At 38.4% G+C, this 19,443-nt stretch overlaps 2 protein-coding genes across 14 annotated transcripts in view; one reads left to right on the top strand and one right to left on the bottom strand.

Annotated features, from left to right (window-relative positions):
• The window catches only part of WDR64 (WD repeat domain 64), a 75,939-nt gene extending 65,879 nt beyond the window's left edge, over nt 1-10,060 (top strand). Inside the window, exons 21-29 of the mRNA XM_054195742.1 lie at nt 958-1,088; nt 2,477-2,582; nt 4,286-4,347; nt 4,746-4,855; nt 5,636-5,824; nt 7,851-7,950; nt 8,976-9,056; nt 9,224-9,257; nt 9,987-10,060. Coding sequence (XP_054051717.1) covers nt 958-1,088; nt 2,477-2,582; nt 4,286-4,347; nt 4,746-4,855; nt 5,636-5,824; nt 7,851-7,950; nt 8,976-9,056; nt 9,224-9,257; nt 9,987-10,060 — 887 coding nt within the window. The remainder of the gene's footprint in view (nt 1-957; nt 1,089-2,476; nt 2,583-4,285; nt 4,348-4,745; nt 4,856-5,635; nt 5,825-7,850; nt 7,951-8,975; nt 9,057-9,223; nt 9,258-9,986) is intronic.
• The window catches only part of OPN3 (opsin 3), a 120,131-nt gene extending 101,163 nt beyond the window's left edge, over nt 1-18,968 (bottom strand). For 4 of the 13 annotated variants that reach the window (XR_008465510.1, XM_054195728.1, XM_054195731.1 and 1 more), the window contains exons 1-4: nt 18,850-18,968; nt 10,439-18,748; nt 8,928-9,045; nt 1,382-5,900 (exon numbers count right to left, since the gene is read on the bottom strand). The gene's annotated coding sequence lies outside the window, so the exon portion shown is untranslated. Of the gene's footprint in view, nt 1-1,381; nt 5,901-8,927; nt 9,046-10,438; nt 18,749-18,849 lie in introns of those variants that run through there. The other 9 variants (XM_054195737.1, XM_054195732.1, XM_054195736.1 and 6 more) reach the window with 6 other exon arrangements.
• Nucleotides 18,969-19,443: the final 475 nt, after the last annotated feature.

Here is a 19,443-nt window from a genome sequence, read left to right as displayed (position 1 = left end):
GAGTGAATGGCCTCACAGACAAAATCTTCAAGAGCAGATGGAATTTCAGAAGGAAAGATCTTCCCTGTAGTAGATAACCTAAAATAACAGAAACAGCAGAGAGCCAAGTGCTTAAGAGTTAAAGCTGTGCAAATGGAGTCAGTGAATTTGCAAGAAGTAAATCCTCTAGATTCTTCACAATCCTTTATACATCCTCTGCTGGAAAGCAGAATTTCCCAATTACAATAAATTTGATCATTTGAAACGTGGATTCAAGCTGAATTTATTTTGCAAAGAAAACATGCCCTGAAATCAGAATATCGCTAAGCCTTGTAGCTGCTCAACGAGAGACACTCATGTTAGGTCCTGCATCCACTGAATGTCCATTTCACTGAGGACCTTCTTGGGACCTACCCCCCCCCCCCACCACAGCATCTCCACCTCTGCGGAATTCACAGCAGGAACTCAAAAAAGGTTCTCTGTGACCACCACCTTGCATTTAGCAAAAGGTTTGAACTGAATAAGTAACTATGGAAATGTATGATTCCAAAATTGTTAAGTGTCATTTAGTTCATTGCTGAGTTTATAGTAATCTTTAGAAGCTTCCTGCAGAGGCTGCAGAACTGCCTCTCAGCTGTCCTGATGACCACTGTCTTGCACTCCTCCACTCTCACTGGTGCTTGCAGTTTCTGTAAAATCTTTTGCTGTACTTTATATATAAGAGCATATAAATAAGGATCCACCACAACATGGAGCAATAGTTCTGGCTGGTTTAGATAAGATCATGAAGGTTGTTCTAATTTCTTTTCAGTTGTCTTTTATCCATAGCTGTAATGTTTTCAGAGTAACACCATCTTGATGATGGTGTTTATTTTCAAATTACTTTTTTTCTTATGCTATGTTATGTAATTTCTGTGCATTCAAAAGCAGTACTAAAAGTTGTTGAGGAAATGTATGATGATTTGTGTTCCAAAGCAGAAGACACAGCTAAGCATAAGAATATCCAATACTTGAAGATGAATGTACAGTTATCCAAAGATGTGGCAGGACACTCACCAGTACTGGCTTCTGCTCATGAAAATGGCTGTATCTGCCTATGTAGTATCCAGGTAACTATCTGAATGTCTTTGGGATGGGACTGTACCCTTGAGAAGGCAATTCTACTAATCTCTGGAAACTTTAAAAACTTGCTTTTTAACTAGCGATTGCGGCAGCAGATATTTTATTGCATTTTTTGGTTAATAGTTTCTTCCATGACACAAATTAGTTCTGCTTTAATAACTGTAGCAGAGAGTAATGGCAAGTGGAAAATTAAGGAACATGATTTGAAATAATTATAACAAAAACTGATGGTAAAGTTACATGGAAGTCTAGAGGTTAATTTTTCATCCACATTACTTACCTTTTAAGAAAGGATGATAGGCAAGGGTTCTGCTCTCAGAAGAAGAGAAATATGTCTGGAACATTGCACAAGCTGGCTAGCACTAGTAGGGCTACAAATTAGGAGACAACAGTATCCTGACACATAGTGTCTACACCTATAATCAGCTTGTAAAGCCAGTCATGCAACAGAATACCAATGGCTTAGTTGTCATATCACCTCAGACCTATGAGACTCTATTCCATAAAGCACGTTACTCTAAGCAACAGATAAAAAGTAAATACAGAAAGAAGGGGGAGTACCATGATATGGTGAGGTAATATTGGCCATTGTGGCAGACAGTGATCACAGTATGTCAGCCATATAAGGCTTAAACAGGAATGTCAGCAAAGGCAAGTCATAGGGAGAATTCTTCAGAAAGATGATAAGGTAGCTCTGCAGATGTTTTATGCAAAAATAGAATATGATGGTAAATGTCCCCAGGTACAGTAGTTGTGGACTTTGTTGGATTTTGTTGTCTTCACTGCTGATACATTAGTGTGCTTAGATTCCTGTAGGAATACGCAAGTTCAGATGATGGTGATACCATCACTGACATGATTGTCATCATCATTACATGTATCACACAGCCAAGATTCTCCTTATCTGCAAGACTTTCTCCCTCACCTCCTCCCAAACTTGAAGAGACCGTAAGGGAGAAAGTCTATTGATGGTTGCTTGAAAAATATAACAAGTTGGTGAAGGAGACATCATGGGCCAATTTGCAGCAAGAAAAGACATTCGGGTAGCAAATGAGATGCATACTGATGATATTTCACAGCAAATGAGAGAGAAGTGGTATAGTAGGGGTATGTACATATAAACTATGAATTGCTTGAAGAGGGAAATAGCTTGTTCTTTTGATGTAGAAGAGATGGGAATCCAGAGCAATACATCCCAGCTATCTTGATCATTCAGTAGATTAGGAAAATACTTTTTTAGCTGCTTTCTGAATAGATATGAACTGAGTAATGCTGAACAGATCAAATCAATGGCACTCAACTTCTGATGCACTGATTTATTTTTTTTTCATGTAGGTATTATAAAGTGAAATATATGTTTATTTATTTATTGTAGGGAAACTTACTGAAAGAACTTTTGCCATTTTCAAAATATCCTTCAGTTCCTCTGACAGCACTATGTACAGATGTCTCCACTAAAATGCTTTTGGCAGGCAGTAAGGGTGAGTAAACATGTTAGTCATTCTGTTCAGGACACTTTGCAGGACCAAAAAACAGCATGCTGTAGATGTGACAGAAACATGGCAACGAAGGTCCAAATGCTGGTGGACTTTTTCCATCAAAGCCATAATTAAATAATTTTAAAAGGTATTTTCTGGTATGAGAGGATGGTAGATTAAAGCTTAGCATTACATTAATAGCATTATCAGTAGAATTGTTTTCACAAAAGACATTACAATTTTCTTTATTCACAAGCTCTGCATATATTTTTCATCTGAATTACTGTATTAATAGCAAGGTCAAAGATTACTGCTAAGAACAAGCAAAGATTTCATATCCAGGGTAATAAAACTAAATAAAAAAACTGCAACTGTGGTTGTACCAAGAGCCGTGATTCAGACACTGTTGTGGAGTGCACAGTAATGGCTTCAGCAGTACACTGCTATATAAGGAAAGAAAGTACTTGTGGTCTGTGCTAGTGGATCATTGTTAGACTGTTAATTTCACACCAAATCTGGCTTTCATTTGGCAGAAAGTCCAAGAGTTTATCTATCTGGTGTCTGATTCTCCTCTAAACCTTTAGAATCATTCTGTTAATTTTCCTCTTCTGCATCTGTCATATGAGATTTTTGTCCTTTAATGTGTCACTTTTCTTCTAAAAAGTACCTACTAGAACTGCTTCCTGCCAGCTTCCTGCTCTTTTGCTGTCAGAAGTTGGATGGAGCAAGGTTTTTTTGCCCATTTGTTTCAAAACTGAGCAGTAGTTTGACATTAATGCTGAAAATGAAGAGGAGTTTCCACTCCTCATTGATTCAAATCAGTAAATGAGTTCAGGAAGGCAGCATGCACTGAACAGGATTTTAATTAGTTGTGGAAAAGTATCCAGCCTGTAACCTATTCATCTGATACTCTCCCTTTGTCCTTTTGTGTTTGTGCCGATGTGTATTTGCTTTTCATGCTTTCCGCACCCTTCTATCTGCAGTGCTACTACCAACTTCTTGTTCTCATTACAGATTTTCCCTTGTTAGGAAAAGGTCAACTTCTCTGTCATCCTCCTTGCTTGCTTGCAAATGCACAGCCCCAGAAACCAGATGTGACTAGTATGAAGGCTGAAATTACACAAAAGGTTCCCCTATCTAGTAGTAGTAATGAGAGATAAAAGGCAATGTCAGCAGGAAAGAGGGTGCCTAGGCAGGAAACTGAACAGTTGTGGGTCCTAAGGGAAATGGTTCTTTGATTCTAGTTTCACGTGAGTGCACTAAAAGGTTGTAAAACATTAAGCTTTCATTATGTATGCAATTAATCAAACTTTATCCATTTCACCATGACTGAAAAACAGTTTTCCGCAGGAAGCTCTCATACCTAGTTTGTGCAATAGATAACTGTCTTGACAAGATGATTCTTATTTTTTATTCATGTCATTTAAAGAAAAAACTTTGCGTTCTTTCCATTTCAAACCTACACAGTTAATGACAAATTGCTCACAAAGAGTATATATATTTCTTTGCATTTTAATGAATGGTCCATTATATTCTGCTTTGTGCTTGACAACGAGATAGTGACGTTCACCTTAAAATAACTTTCACCGACCTGTAATCTTTGCTTCATTCTGCCCAGTGTTTACCAAGAGCATATGGCAGCAACTAGTGATCGTGTAGCTCTATATGAAATTTATTGATGTTTCGCTTTTTCCTTTCTTAAACAGAGGGACATATTATGCGCTGGTGCATTGCCTCATTCTTAGAAGATCCACAAAATAGTAAAAATGTAAGGAAAAATCTGACAGATTTTCTTAACTTGAACAGTATACTGAGATAAGACAAATAGAGAAAAATGGATTCAGAGTTCTACAGGGACTAAAAATGTTTCCTGAACATAAAGGTCACGTCTTTTGCTTGAAATAATAACTTGATGCTGTGAAAAACAAGAAAAACATAAGTAAAACGCTGTTAGCACTATTCCATTGTGTTCCAAGAGACTACATTAAAATTAATTTATCCATGTCCCCTGAGCGGTCTTTCTATGTCATTTGCAGGCTGTTTCATGGAGGGATTACTTTTTCACCTCTTAATTTTCAGAAAGCCATGCTGATAAATCCACTAAGCTTGCAACCTGGTGGCATACAGAACTGCCTGAAATGTGGTTATGTTCTTTTTTTCCCCCAGCAAATAAAGGAGGAGCTCTGCTGGAGGGCACACTCTACTGAAGTGGTTGACTTATTTCATGAAGAGGAGAAAGATGTGGTAGTGACAGCATCTACTGATGGTTCAGTCAGGTACAAAAATGACTAATACTTCTTATTGCTATGGCAATCAGTTGAACTATCTCCAAAGTTCCTCTTCTTGATGGACTTGTATATAGGCTAGAACTTAAATAAAATACAACATTGGGTGCATTTTCTGTTCTGCACCTGAAAGAACTAATTTTTTAATGTAATACTGCTCAGGAAGTCAAGACCTTTTTCAGAGTGTCATTTTCTTTCAGCAAGGTGATCTTGAACGCATAGGTAATGGCCCCATCACTTTAGAAATGACCTCTTTTCTAGTTCTATTTTAGCTTTCAGTACTTGTTAAATTAACATGGGTGCTAAGCATTGCATCTAACCAATGCTTATGCAATTATACCATTGCAGTCTGAATATAGACAACTAATTTCTTCTTGGCTAACAAATACATTTGAAGTGATTTCTTTTGGGTTTTTGGGGGAATGAACAAGGAAATTTTGTTTAGATCCTGAATTGGTGGCAGCACCTTACTATAGGAGCAATTCAGGATATTGGTGCCTTTACTCCTCAGATTCACATTTATGAAGATGAACTGTTTGTTTGTTTTCTGATTTTTACAACATCCTTCTGAGATTTTTTAACTCTCGAGTTACTTACATTATAAACAGTGAACTTCAATATCATTGACTTCTTTTATGACTATCATACTGAACTCTGGAATACCTCCACAAACTTGATAACGTGGACAGATATTTTGTCACTTTTGTTACACTTCTAAAAGTATCCATTTTTCCTTTCTGTCCTTTGGCACTGCTTCTACTATGTCTGTAGGCTCTGGCATGCCATGAATGGATACTATCTTGGTTACTTCGGACAAGCCAGGAAGTTTGAATTATCAGATATCAGTCGGTTGATTTTGCCTTGTGATGTTAATAACTTCCCTACTATAATTAAAGAGGAAAGCAAGCATATGGAAAAGAAAAAGAAGTCTGAATACCCTCTGATGCTGGACAGGGACAAGTAAGATCTCATGCGTTTACATACCTGTATGACTGGGGGAACAGTTCTGAAATTATACTTAAAAAGTAGCTTTCACCTGGAGGTCAGAAAAAAATATTAGTATTTCCTAGAGGTTATTTGGAAAAATCCTTTTTAAAAATATTTTTACACAGCATGGATAAATATATTAACTGTTATGACTAGGTGACAGTCAGGATTAGGTGGTGTTCAGAATCTGAATTCAGCAATAGTGATGACTACATAATCGTCTCAGATTTTAGCTTAATTAGAGCCTGTATGGTATATACACTGTTCAGGTTAGCAGCCTGTTTCCCTTCCAGTTCCAGAAGCTGATATACTTCTGGGATCCCAAAACATTTATTGAAAAAGCTTAATGTGAATAGTTATAAGTCAAGCCAGAGAGCCTTGGCCCTCCAGCTGAAGTCATATTTCCAGTCCTGGTTCATTAATTAGTGGGTTGACCAAATGAACATCAATACTGAAGCAGGAATCTTTGGAGGCAACATGCACGTGGCCTTTAGTAACAAAGCAGTCCAAATCTGGGAAAAATTATTTCAGGGCTTGAAAACTCATGGATGCTTTAGTGATAAGGTTTCATATACCATGTGCATTTTTAGGCTGCCTTTTATGTTAACCAAAGCGCTTTTGGACAATGGGAAATCTCTAAGGTGCTTTACTGTTACCCCATTTAGGTCGGTATCCTGCTAACACTTGCTACTACACAGAGTTCTCACTAATGTGAATATTCCCACTGAAGTCAGAACGGTAACTCATCAATAAAGAGAAGTACTTGGCTGTGTTTGAAGGACAAAAAAAAATTCTCCCTGTGGTCCTTTTGAATAGTCAGCAACTAGTTTGAACCCTCTGGAATCAAAGATACTATAATTAGGCCAGCTAACCTTAAAGAAACTGCATAAATTACATGCCTGCGTCAAACTGTGACTGCTTTTTGAGGACCCTTCAAATATTTCAGTAAAGGAGAATGGCTAGCATACATTTAAAACACATTAATTAAACAGACAGGAAGCAAATGAGAACTTAACTGTGCAGAGAACTGAAAAAAAAAAAAGCAGCCACACACTGCACAATAGAAAGTTTCAGTATTATCATTCTGTATAGTCTGTGTGCTCTCACTTTAAGAGTAACTTGATTCCTCTGGATTAACTGTGCCTAATAGCGTATTGGATAGCTAGTCAACCATCATCCAAAAGGCTGTGTTACTTAGGAATGCTAGGCTTTGTTCTTGACAGGATATAGGAGCTTCTCTTGGGTCAAATCAGTTATCTTCATGATGCTACTACAATTCGCTTATTGGATAGCTGTCATATAAGTCACTAAGATAATATTTTAAAATTTCATCTAACAAGTCAAGTTATAAACAGATATTACCCAAATGTGCATATACCTGTAAGGTACAAACCCAGCTGAATAGCATAGGTGCTTACAGTTTAAACAAGTGTCTCAGGTGATCTATTGAGAAATATCAGCAGGTAGATAGACCCATATAGAAAAATATGAGACCCATATAGGTCTCAGTTTCTCTCTGTAGTTTATAATTCCTTAGCTTTTGTTCTCTGATTTAATTTTTCTGATTATAAATGAAACTGTGTTAATCTACACTAACAGACACTCCACTCTCTACCGTATCTTCTTGTGATTAACTTTGGAAACCAGATATATGACCAGAGGAAACCTTTGTTGTGAAAGTGGCATAGAGGAATTGTAGTCAGGACTGACAGAAATGCTGAAAAGCCATTATCAGAGAGCAAGTTAGCACACAGTTGTGGTAACTACTGTTTTTTATATTAACATTTCCAGCCTCCTAAAGATGACAAGCCAGTATCTAGGTTGACAAATTGCTAGTGAAGTTCTTCATGACACCTGTAAAGGCCCTAATATAAATTATATTTTGAAGATATATGGAATAATTATCCTTTAAAATAATTTTATTTGGAGCCACCTAACAATGTTGCATTCAAAATTGCCATTTTGATAAGAGCATCATTTTTCTGTCTTGTATGTACAGGTGGAAGTCACTGATCAGATCACCTTCAGTTTTAAAAAAGCCTGAACATGTGGACATAATTCAGGACTTCAAGTTTTTCAAAGCTCTGGCTTCTCCAAAGGTAGCTAATATATATGACAAATTTGTTTCTGTTCTGTGCAACATATAGGAAATGTAATTGTATTTCTCATTTAGAAAATAGCCATTAATAACCCTCCATATCCTTCTTATTCAATGGACAAGCTAGAACAAAAAAATGCATAAATGGAGGGATCGAAGAAACCTCTCTGGTTTTTGTTCGTATTATTTCACATTTCCAAATGCCAGTTTAGAAGGAAGCACACACTAATTAACTTGTTTGCTTTGACATTATTAAAAACGCTAGAATTTTCACACACTCCAAACATAAATCCTAAAGGTCACTTGAAGGAAGTATGAAAATACTAGAACAGTGAATCTCTGGTTATACACAATAGTTCTTTCAGGCTCCCCATGAAGTCAGAAACAGGAGTTCTGAGTTAATTTAGATATCATTATGAATACTTTCTACAACTCTTAACTGAAAAATGGTGGAGCCCCTCCATTGTTACTTGGCTTAGCCCTTAAAAGTCATGGGAATTAATAAAATCTTTTGTTGCATTTGGAAAATAGCCAGACTAACAGCCCTGTGATGAAGCAATGGTCTGGGAGGGAGTTCTTACTCCATTACCCCTTGGCTAGACTTTCACTGTGCTCTGATAGTATGCATCCACCAAACCTGACAGGTACCCTGAAAATTATTCCTTTATTGAGCTTATCCAAGGTGTTAATAGGTGAGAGAACTAAGCAAGTGTTTAAAAGTAGCGTTATCTTAGGTGATAAAAAGCATTTTGCTGTTAACTGTCTTGATTTTGTGTCCCTTGGGAAGCTGGAATTTTGCTGGTTATGCATTTTCTATAGCAGAAGAATGATCCCTCCTAATTTAAAAAAAAAAAGTTCAAAGGTAAAAAGAAAACCTGTGCATAAACCATAACGTCTCCACATAGTAATGATATACCTTTCCTCAGATAACATGAATGTTACCATGCAATTCAATAACAGAAGTAATGTCTTCATTACCTTTTGTCTTCAGCTAGTAATGCACTGACTTTGGCTTCCCTTGGTCAGATCCACAGACAACCTTTGGAAACTTTTGAGTCTGGAAACAGAGAGGCTGGTGCAGTATTTGGGTTTCTTCCTATATATGAGGTAAGCACAAGCGTTTTCTTTTCTACCTTTTGCAGTGGCATTCATACAGCAGAAGCCATTAACACTAGTAAATTATTACAATCATGTACTCTGACATTCCATTGTTAACTGTCTGCTTTTTGATTTGCATTACTACCTATCCAACTCCATTCTCCATTTGGTGGAAGTTTGGGAAGCCAGATGAAGAGAACATGCCTCAAAGTGAGTATTCCAGACATTTACTTCTCCTGTTCAACCTCATGTCATTAACATTTTGCTGAAACTTGACTCTTTTAGACAGCCCAGAAACTATTGATTCCTATCCACACAAAGCTTTGGCTATTGTAAGTTAATACTGTTTTACGCGTACTATTGATTTGATTTATTGCAAGCTGTCTAGCAAGGCTTCCTAGGTTGTATGGAGAAAGACCAGAATGTCCACAGCCTCGTCTATCCCACCTATCATCGGATGGAAAGAACCAACCCTAGCAGAGGTGCTGATCTCACTCTATAGCGGGTACCTAGAGAACTAGCTTAAATGAGACTCCTAACATCCAGATGGCTAGTTAGGTGGGATGAATAGGGCACTCTGCATTCAAATATATATGACTTAATGTTTGTGCATGCAGCATTATGGAATATCTCAGAAAACTCGGGAGCACACCATTCAAAGCGTCAGCAAATATGCTATTCTTCTGACCATTAATGTGCCTGGGAAACCTATGTTTTGTTTTCTTCCACAAGAAGAAAATAAAATACAGGAGTCTTGTGCCTTGGCAAGTTAGGAGCAACTAAACTGAAGTCAATGGCACTGAAATGGATTTACAATAAAATGAGATCAGACTTTTTCTGTGAGCTACATGCACAACAAATAATTTTTTTTTACAAATGCTATCACAGTAGTTTGTTCACCTGAAAAGTTCTTGAAATTTTGCAATTTATTTTTCAAAGGTCTTCAGTGGAAGAAAGCTGAGACGTCCAGTCCCACTGGATGGACAATGGAGACGGGTTTCAGCGGAGAATAGGGTCAAGACAAATAAACATAGCATCCATCTTCAGGGAAGTTGATTGGCAGGTTCCTTATTTCAATTGGGTTTTTTTCTGCTTTTTTCTATTATATTTAAATCCATTTCATTATGAAGTAGAGCATATAGAAATCAAATCTTTACTTCTATTTCATTCCTTCATGCAGAGAATAAATTCTAATAAAGCCAGTGTATGATTATAACAAGACTCTCACAGAAAAGCCCATCTCACTCCACTTTTTTAATGGTCAAGAAGGAAAAGCAAGTTACTATGATTAACTGCTTAAAGATTCAGAACCATAAATCTGCAGAAGTTCTGCTAGCCATACAGACTTCTCTGAAGAACAAGAAATGTTATTCCAGAGGTACTGCTCTAACCTTTATCTCATGTTTCAGCAGCTGTGGTGTCCTTGGATAGGCAAAGAATTGATGGGATGTTCCATAGGTAGCCACAGTATCCTAGTCAAATGTCTTCTTCCAGAAATATTATTTCCTTGTTTATCATGTGGAGATGAGACAGAAGTAAGGTCAAGAACTAGGTTCAAATGATGAGAAACAGCCTGATTTACAGATACATGGATTTAGGTCACAGCATCATAGAACATGCCATGTTTAACTCTGCACTATGTTCAGCTGAGCTAACTTTATATTAATTAAACATAATTACAGAAACAGAAAAAGCAAAACCCAAGCAAAGCTCCTTGCAATTGTTTTGTTAACGCAATGTGGACAAGTCTTCAGAATTATCATTCTAATGCCTTTTAGTGCCAATATTTTTGTTTGTTCAGAAGAAGCCTTGACCAGAATTACTAACGGAATTAAATGGACGTATTACCCAAAAAATCATTTTCAGCAGCTCAGATTCCTTCTGGTTTATGCTACTTTGTTTTAGAAATGCACTAAAATGTCACAGTATGGAAAATCTGTTTTGATAAGATTTTTTTAAATTAGGTTTTCTGATCAATTTACTGCCTGTCAGTTCAGGTTTATGGGCAAAATCCCGATCCCTTGTTGCACCAATTTAAATCTTAGCTATGCAGATTTAAAACAGTAAAAAACACTACAGGTCAATTCTATTGACCCCAATTATTTTAATCATTTCTACTATATAGTACAAACCAAGCCTAGGGCACGGTAGATGTGTTTAAAGGAAGGTCAATGTATGATTCAGGGTGTAATGAAGGTGAAAACATAACAGCATTATTTTATCATTATTGTGATTCAATATGAACTCCTCACACTGAACTGTTGTAAACAAGACCAAAATTTGTAAAATTTACTCAGCTTGTAAATTGTAAAATTTATTCATACTCCTTTTCAGCAGTTGCCAGTGGCTGTTTACTTAATGGGAGGCTAGTAACGATGTTGTTCTGGTGGATTTTGCATTAATTGAAAGTCTTAAACTATTCCCTTCTGGGATGCACTAAAACCTACTTAACATCTTCTCTATTTTTGTGATTGGACCCTGAACCCTTAATCTCAAACTGAACCTTTTGATAGCACTGGAAGAGAACTGGCAACTGTTGTAAACTGATCTCCTTGCCAACATTTAAGAAACCAAAACATAGGTTTGTCCCTTTTCTTCTTCCATGGCACAGTAATGTCAGAAAGCTTTGCTCTTCTTATGCTTTATTCTCTGTTTTCATCTAAATAGGAAATTGAAATCTTTAGCTAGCACAAGTAAGAATAGTATATTGAACAGCATCTTTCATCCTGTGCTGCGTAATGAGCTGCCCTTCTGCTTGGGAAAGCACATGGCAAAAGAAGAAGGTTTATCTTGGGTTTATCATTCCTGTTGAAATCAATGGATAGCCCGTTCAACATTTAAAAATTCATTATGGCCCTGAGACAAAGATCTTAACCAGGACCACTGTAGTGTACATTACATAAAAGAAAACTCACTTGCCTGAGATCTCAGATTAGACAGCTGCTTCCTTAGGGAAGATGCTGCCGGAGCTTCAACAATCAGAAATAGGTAGAATTGATTTGACACTCTGACAGAAAACTTAATGGATTTTAGTGCCAAAGGAGATTGGCTGTATCATCCAGTCTAACCTTCTGAGTGGCACAAGCCAGAAAATCCATCATGAATACCTTCTGCGGCCAAATGACTGTTTCTGTTACTATTTTGGTTTCCAGTTGAAGGGAGCATCCTAGGGTTGTTAATGTACATTTGTTGCCAGTTATTCTCCACGTCAAAACCACAAGTTTCCTCTGCTCCAAATTTGTCCGGTTTGGACTTTCATATATTGGATATTATGCTGCCTTTTTTCTGCCAGATTAAGCTTCATCAGATATTAAAAATCCTTTCCAGAGATTATTCTTCTTAATCAAAGAAGTCAAAGTCTGCTCTGCATGATTCAGTCAGCTTGTCTGAGCTGCGAGTAAGGAGCAGGCTGGGCAGTTTAGCTGAGGGGCCGTGCACTGCAGCTTCAGGAGCCAGCTCAGGTCTGGAAGTAGTGTGTTACACTAACATGGCAATTGGTCTGAACTAACAAACCCTGTCAGCTCCAACAGGTCCCGAACAGGTCTAGCTCCAGTATCCCTGCAGATGCTCCCCAGGGCCTCTGGTTCTGTTCTCCCCTAAAGTCCCTATGAAACAGAAACTTAGGGGAGCGTGATACAGAGAAATTACACCTCACACTCTGTGAGCTGTTTTGAAGGCAGAAGAAAAACACAAATGGTGTTCTCCTTTACTCAGGTTCTATCAGCCTTCCAATTCCTTTTGATAGCAAAGTTAACTGTAATTTGATCTTTATGAGTCTCTCACTCCAAGGCATATTTCTGTAGCCTTTTTATCTCTTTCCATGACAGTGGTATCTTTTTTTTTTTCAGTGTCTGCCTCAGAACTCCATCTTACAAGCATCAGAAAAGCCACAAGGAGTTAATATGCCCTGCTGTTTCTGCCTGTTAGTTCCTTGCTTATGCTTTCAAAGAGCATGTTCATCCTCTAAGCCAGAAAAGTGCATGCTGAGCTCATATTCAATTAATTATCTGTTACAATTCCCTGAATCCTTCCTGGCACTTCAGCATTCCAGGACAGTGTCACAACATGACATAGGTCACAGAATACATATTCTATCATCCTTTGTCTGGCTAAAGATACAAATCCCTGTAAAGTGTGTCACCTTAGTGAGTATTTAGGATAATCCGTGTAACTACTGCCATTATTACATACTATTTGGGGGGAAATAGTATTTTTTCTTTATTACCAGTAATGAACAATGTTTGATCTGCTGGCCTTCTTGGTAAGACTGTCTTCTGATGAGCTGGATATACAATGACTTGCAATGATTAACTGTCTTCAACTTGTTATAGGGCTATGATAGATTTTGGAGTAATACTGCTTTTTTTTTAGCAAAATATCTTGTGGGATTATATTTAAAAAATTATCAACTGCACTGGGTCTGGCTGGAATGAACTTAATTTTCTTCATAGCAGCCTGTATGGTGCTGTGTTCTGTATCCGTGACCAAAAAATGTTGATAATACACCAGAGTTTTGGCTATTGCTAAGCAGTGCCTGCACAACATCAAGGTGTTTTTTTCTCACCCCCAGCGAGTAGCCTGGAGGTTCATAAGAAGTTGGGAAGGGACACAGCCACAACAGCTGATCTGAAACGCCCAGAGATATTCCATACCATATAATGTCTTGCTCTGCAATAAGAGCTCATGGAATGGAGGAGGAAAGCAAGATGTTCATGGTTATGGTGTTTGTCATCCCAAGTAACCATTATGCTTACTTAGGCCCTGCTTTCCAGGAAGTGGCTAAACGTCTGCCTGCTTATGGGAAGTAGAGGATGAATTCCTTCCTTTGCTTTGCTTGCAATGCAGCTTCGCTTCACCTATTAAACTTCTTTATTTCGACCCATGAGTTTTTTCACTTTTGCTCTTCCAAGTCTCTCCCCAGTCCCACTGGGAGAAGTAAGCAAGTAACTGGGTGGGCGCTTAGTGTCTGCCAGGGTCAACCTACCACATTAACCAACCTTGTGATTGCAACTAAAATGAAGTGTGTCTGACAAACCAAGTGGCACCAGATAAAGTGTAATCTCCCATTTACTAATTGTGTTCCCTTCATCCACCCCATGATTTAGCAGTTAGCAAATGAAAGGTAACACCCCTGCAGTTCCCTAAGTTGTATTTGCCTTTGAAAGACAGCTACATCAGCTCTTAGTTACCTGAAAATTTCCTAGTCTTCAAAGATTATTAAAAATGAACAGTTTGTTCCTTACCCATTTCTTTTGGTGCTCTTATGTGTTATGTTTTATGTCTCTTTGGTATTGTCCCTATTTACAGTTAGAACTAAAGTGTTTTGCTGTGGTTGCAAGATGCAGATATCCCACTTCTTTTCAGTTTATTAACTGACTATTTACTTCCTCAGAACTGTCAATTTACTTAGAACTGACTATTTACTCATTCTTTTCTTTTTACCAAAAATCTGCTAGGATTTCATAGGTTCTTAATATTTGATTTTTACTCTTTTCAGTCTTGCTGCCTGCTCCCTTTGGTTTTCCTTATTAATTGCCCATGTTTTCCAAGAGCTGATTTGTACTCATGTCTATTCATGCCACTATATTCTCCACTGTGCAGAATGTAATGTAATTCAATACTATTCCCAGTAACAATCAAGAGTTTAATTCTATGCTGAAGGAAAGCAATGGACCAGCTCTCAGGAAGGAACCATGCTGTAAGGAAAACTGTCAAAAAAGCATGATATGTATGTGTTATCGTTAGCAGCCTTCCATCCTGTTACTATCTTACTATTGTGCTATTTAAACTGTGACAAAATTACAGTGCTATAATGCTCTCAGACTTTTTTTTCATGATTCATTAAGTTAGCTGAACCTGAAGTAGTTCAGACTGCATGTCATTGCTCAGCATTACTGTTTACTTGAAGAGTCCCAACTCCTAGGGCTTTATAAACACCAAATGGAAACTGGTCCCAGCCCCAAACATTTTACACAATGATATTATCCAATTGTCTTTCTTAAATGTCACAACAAAAGCAAAGACACTTCATTTGTTTGAACAGAGAATCTGCTAAGGCACTGCACTGCACAGAATACATTAGAAGAAGAATAGTTGTTTATTGTGTGCTAGAGAACAGAGGATTCTATTGGAAAGAAATAAGCACAGAACAGCATACCAGGCAAGTGATACTTCCAAATATACCCACTCATCTTCTAGCAGTCTTTTCAATGCTGGATCTAGTACAAAGTTGTGTCTAATGGACTTGTTGGTATTAGCTGTGGATTTTCTGTGTGTCAACGTAGAGACATTGGCACACATGTATTGCTTTGCAGGTTAGTTTCTTTCCACCAACATCCACAACTACATTGCAGGCTTAAATGTTCCAGGTGTATCAGTTGTTCTGTTGTTACAGACCATTACTGTATTATAGAAGGTATCTTAACAAGACACTCTCTTTCAGCATGGCAGAAATTCATGTTTGTACTGGCTGCAGTAGTTAGTTTGCCAGAATTTCATTACAGCCCTTGCTAGGGCTTTACAAAATCTGGGACGTTCTTCAGCTGCCCTTACCCACTGAGGAAGTTCAAGCTGAATGGCATCAACAGTGCCAGAACTACGGGAACCAAAAATCTTTGTTATGTATCCACCACTATAATAGCTCCCATTATTTGGCCTAGGATTGGATGGAGAAGGCACACAAACATAAGTGTTATTTTGTCCTTCAATATATTTTCCCAAACTTCTGTTCCCTGCAACCAAAGTCACAGAAGACACATTGACTAGCTGACTGGCCAGATGGCTAATTGAGGAACATGATGCAGAAAAGACGCCTAAGTTAAGGGAACTTTTTGAAAGTGTATAACCTAGTTCTATCCACTGTTCAGGATGTGCTTGTCCATGGATATCTAGAATCAGGCCCCCTGTCATCTGTGATTTTGCAGTGGTCAAAAATCCCATATACTCCTCCCAGGCCTGCTCTGCTTGGGGAATTCCAAAGGAGGCTTCTTCCTTTTCCCTGTTAGCATCCATCTTGAACCTCTGTAGGTGGTTTATAATGATATGTGGGAAAAAGCCTTCAGTAATTTTGTTGATTTCTTCAGCAAGAGCCTGAGCCACCTCTATAGTATACCTGTCTTGGTTGGTAGACACTTTGCATTCCTTATAATTTTGAATACTTCCAGAAGGACACTCATGAGAGAAAATACAAGAGGATGTCTTTCCATCCCAACAGCCAGCCTCTCGATCAGGGATGTCTTTGGGTTCCACTGAACCACCATGTGGGACAGAGAGAATCAGGTTCATGTTGCCCACTTGATATTCTGTGAAATTGTTATGACCAAATATAACCTCTTTGGTGTCAGTGGCTTTCAAAAGCAAATATAAAATGGAAAGGAGGAACAGATACATAGTCTTCATTTGCTGCTGGAAGACTCAGCAATATGGAGTATATCAGTACCTACATAAAAGCAAAAGACAGGTTTTAGATTACTTACAGTTGGGAACACGAGAGACTGTACAGCTTCTGCTGGAATAATTAGTTACTGATTAACCTATTTTAATTTCATTCCATGTAGTACAAAAAAAGAAGAGTACTTATATGAGAAACAAAAATGAACAGGGCACTTAGTGTGGATAGATGTAACTGATGCAATGTTTCCAAAAGAGAGGATTCTCCCAGAATAACAGGGCAAGGGAAATGGTAGGTTACTGGGCCTCCTTCATTTCCCCAGAAAACACAAACAGTATTTGATTATCCTATCTGATCCCAGAGAATCGCCAGATCCCAGCAAAATATTTGAAATATTTTTTCCCACCAAAGCCTCCCTCTTTTTCACCTCCAAAATCTAAGCAAATTCTAACAAAATTTCATAGAACATCTGTATCTCATTAACCTGTGTGAAATAGCTTTCCATTATCCACATGGTTACAGAAACTAGAGGCTATGTCAGCTCAGACACTGGGCTTGTCTAAAATAAGCAGGCTGATAAAAATTGAGTGCTACCAAGATCTACCTCTACCTGTGCTCCAGGCTGAGTTAATTTGATAGCATTATAGATAGATACAAGTGAGTGTATTAACAAGTGACTCTATTCTCTTTAGTTTTCAAGACTCTATTCTCTTCAAGGGAGCTAAGATATTTTAAGCCCCCACTAACTCTGCCATTTTTTGGAAAACTGGAACTCAGCAAGATGCTGACAGTGCTTTCTGGTTTGAAAGCATTACATCTCTAGAAAGATCAGAGTCTTGAGCATAACCACGTTGGACAGATGTAAAATGAGTGAGTGAAGTGAGTGAAGAGCAGAATAAAAAAGGATACTTTTCACTTCCATGAATTAAAAAAACCCAAAACAATAAAGGACAGACGAGGGGTATGTAAACAGATGCATTTGTAGATGAGGCAGGCTGCCTTGTTGTCCATCCTGCCCCTATCATTACGTCACTTGCAGAAATGCAAAGGATCAGCGGAGCACACAAGGGAAAGCGTACGAAAGAAGGTGTGCAAGAATCTGTCCACAACTCCTGGCCTGAGAGTGTGTATGAGAGCAGCCAGTAGTAATACTGAGAGGGCAGGGTGCAGAATGGAAGCACCCTACCATCAGCCGCCTACTCTAAGAAAAGGAGAGCGCAATTTCACCCAAGTAATGCAGCAATATATTCTTTTCCTGCTATGAGGGAATCCTGCTGGCTTTTTAGAGACAACCTCCACTGCCCACTGAGCTGGTCCACACTGAGGAGCCTGTACATGAAAAAACCCTGTCTATCTTCCTTTCTTCTTTCTGGGCTGAAAGTCCCATAAAAGTCTGTGAGCTGGAGTCAGATCCCTGAGAATCTAATCTACAGGTTTCCTGCAGAGCATGATGAACAGCTTTTTTAGTTTCTTTTTAATCTTTCAGTTAAAAGGTCCTTTTACTTGAGCTACTGACTGAAAAAACCTTTTATCCAAGTCATTGTATAGTTCACGCTTCCCTAGATTTCCCTGAGACACAGACCTTCACCTGCTAGTTCACAGTTTGCGTTACCAGAAATGGGGAAAGGAATATTTTCAAGCGTTATTCAAAATCCCTTTTCTCAGAAAAATAGATTGCACATGTGGAGCGTGCAGTGGAGCCCAGCACCAAGTTAAATAAATCAACAGCAACAACTCCCAGGTACTGCTCACCTGCTTCAGGACTCAGGTTTTCTTTGCCTCAGGCTCTCACCTTGAGATTCACATATGATGACACAGCTGGTCCTTTCCCACCGCCTGCCAAATTGTTTATTGTCATCTGCAGCAGTCTGCTTATCCTTTTGCAATTTCTTGTTAATGATTAAATCAAGCTGTTAACACTAGATCATGCCTTAAAGATACATGGAGAGAGAGCTCTGTATAATTCCCTAACTGGAAGGAAGTTGCCTTGGCACAGCTCAGGCTCTGGGCAGACTTGGAGAGTCTGGAGGAACTCAGGTGACCCCAGACTGGTTTATAGAGTTTTCTGGACAATAAACATGCAGAGGAAAAATGTTAAGTCACAGGCTAGAACTGCTATTCTGGACTACATCATAGGAAAACACATACCTTTCCATGGGATTTTAACTAAAAGGGATGGTGTTCAGAGAAGCACGGAAGCACCTGCAGGTAGGAGGAATATGTTCAAAAATTTATCTGTTTGTCTTCTTCAGCACAAGGGTGAGGTCCACATGCATAAGGAACAAAATAACAGTAACAGGCTCCAAATTCTCTGTTGATCATACGTAAAATTACATCATTGTAAAGTAAAAAAAAAAATTGACAATATTTTAAACTGGTAGTAATCACTGCAGGACTAGTTTGAAGACTTACCTATAAAGAAAGGCAGAGAGAGAGTTGCTCCTGCCTCTGCACCTTCAAAAGCGAAACCGAACTGACTTTTGCACCCGGCTTCAGCTGGGGCTCCCTCTGTCCCAGAGGTCTCTAGAGGCCAGGCTGAACCATGCAGCTACGTGGCACAGAGGCTTCATCTGCACCTGGATGTATCATTTCACAATAAAGGATCACAAAAACGAAAAAAAAATGCACTGGTTTACTGGAAGGTTAGCATGCTTCTGTTGTCTATACTGACATATGTTTTTAGAGGTCAAAAAAACTTGCCACAAGCAGCACAGCCACAGCAAAGGTAAGCTCAGAATAGTTAATATCATCAGTATAGGTGGAAAAACTGATAATGCAGAGGGTTTTGAGGTATAATGGCAAAAATGGGTGTTCTACTTCTGGTTTTGGTTATTGCGGTCTCCTGCAGGAAGTCAGGAATTTTTCTGAGACTTCAATGTAGGAAAGGTGATAGGATACATCTGTTTGCATGCCCACTCATCTATGTATTTGAAGCCATACGTTATTTCTTCCTGGTTGAGAAAATATATTCTCTCCACTCAGAATCATTGCAAGGCGTGCAAGGTA

The sequence above is a fragment of the Rissa tridactyla genome, chromosome 3 (genome assembly GCF_028500815.1).
Source record: "Rissa tridactyla isolate bRisTri1 chromosome 3, bRisTri1.patW.cur.20221130, whole genome shotgun sequence".
Lineage (NCBI taxonomy): Eukaryota > Metazoa > Chordata > Aves > Charadriiformes > Laridae > Rissa > Rissa tridactyla.
Note: the sequence above shows the minus strand (reverse complement) of the source record. Positions and strands in the feature narration are given on the sequence as shown.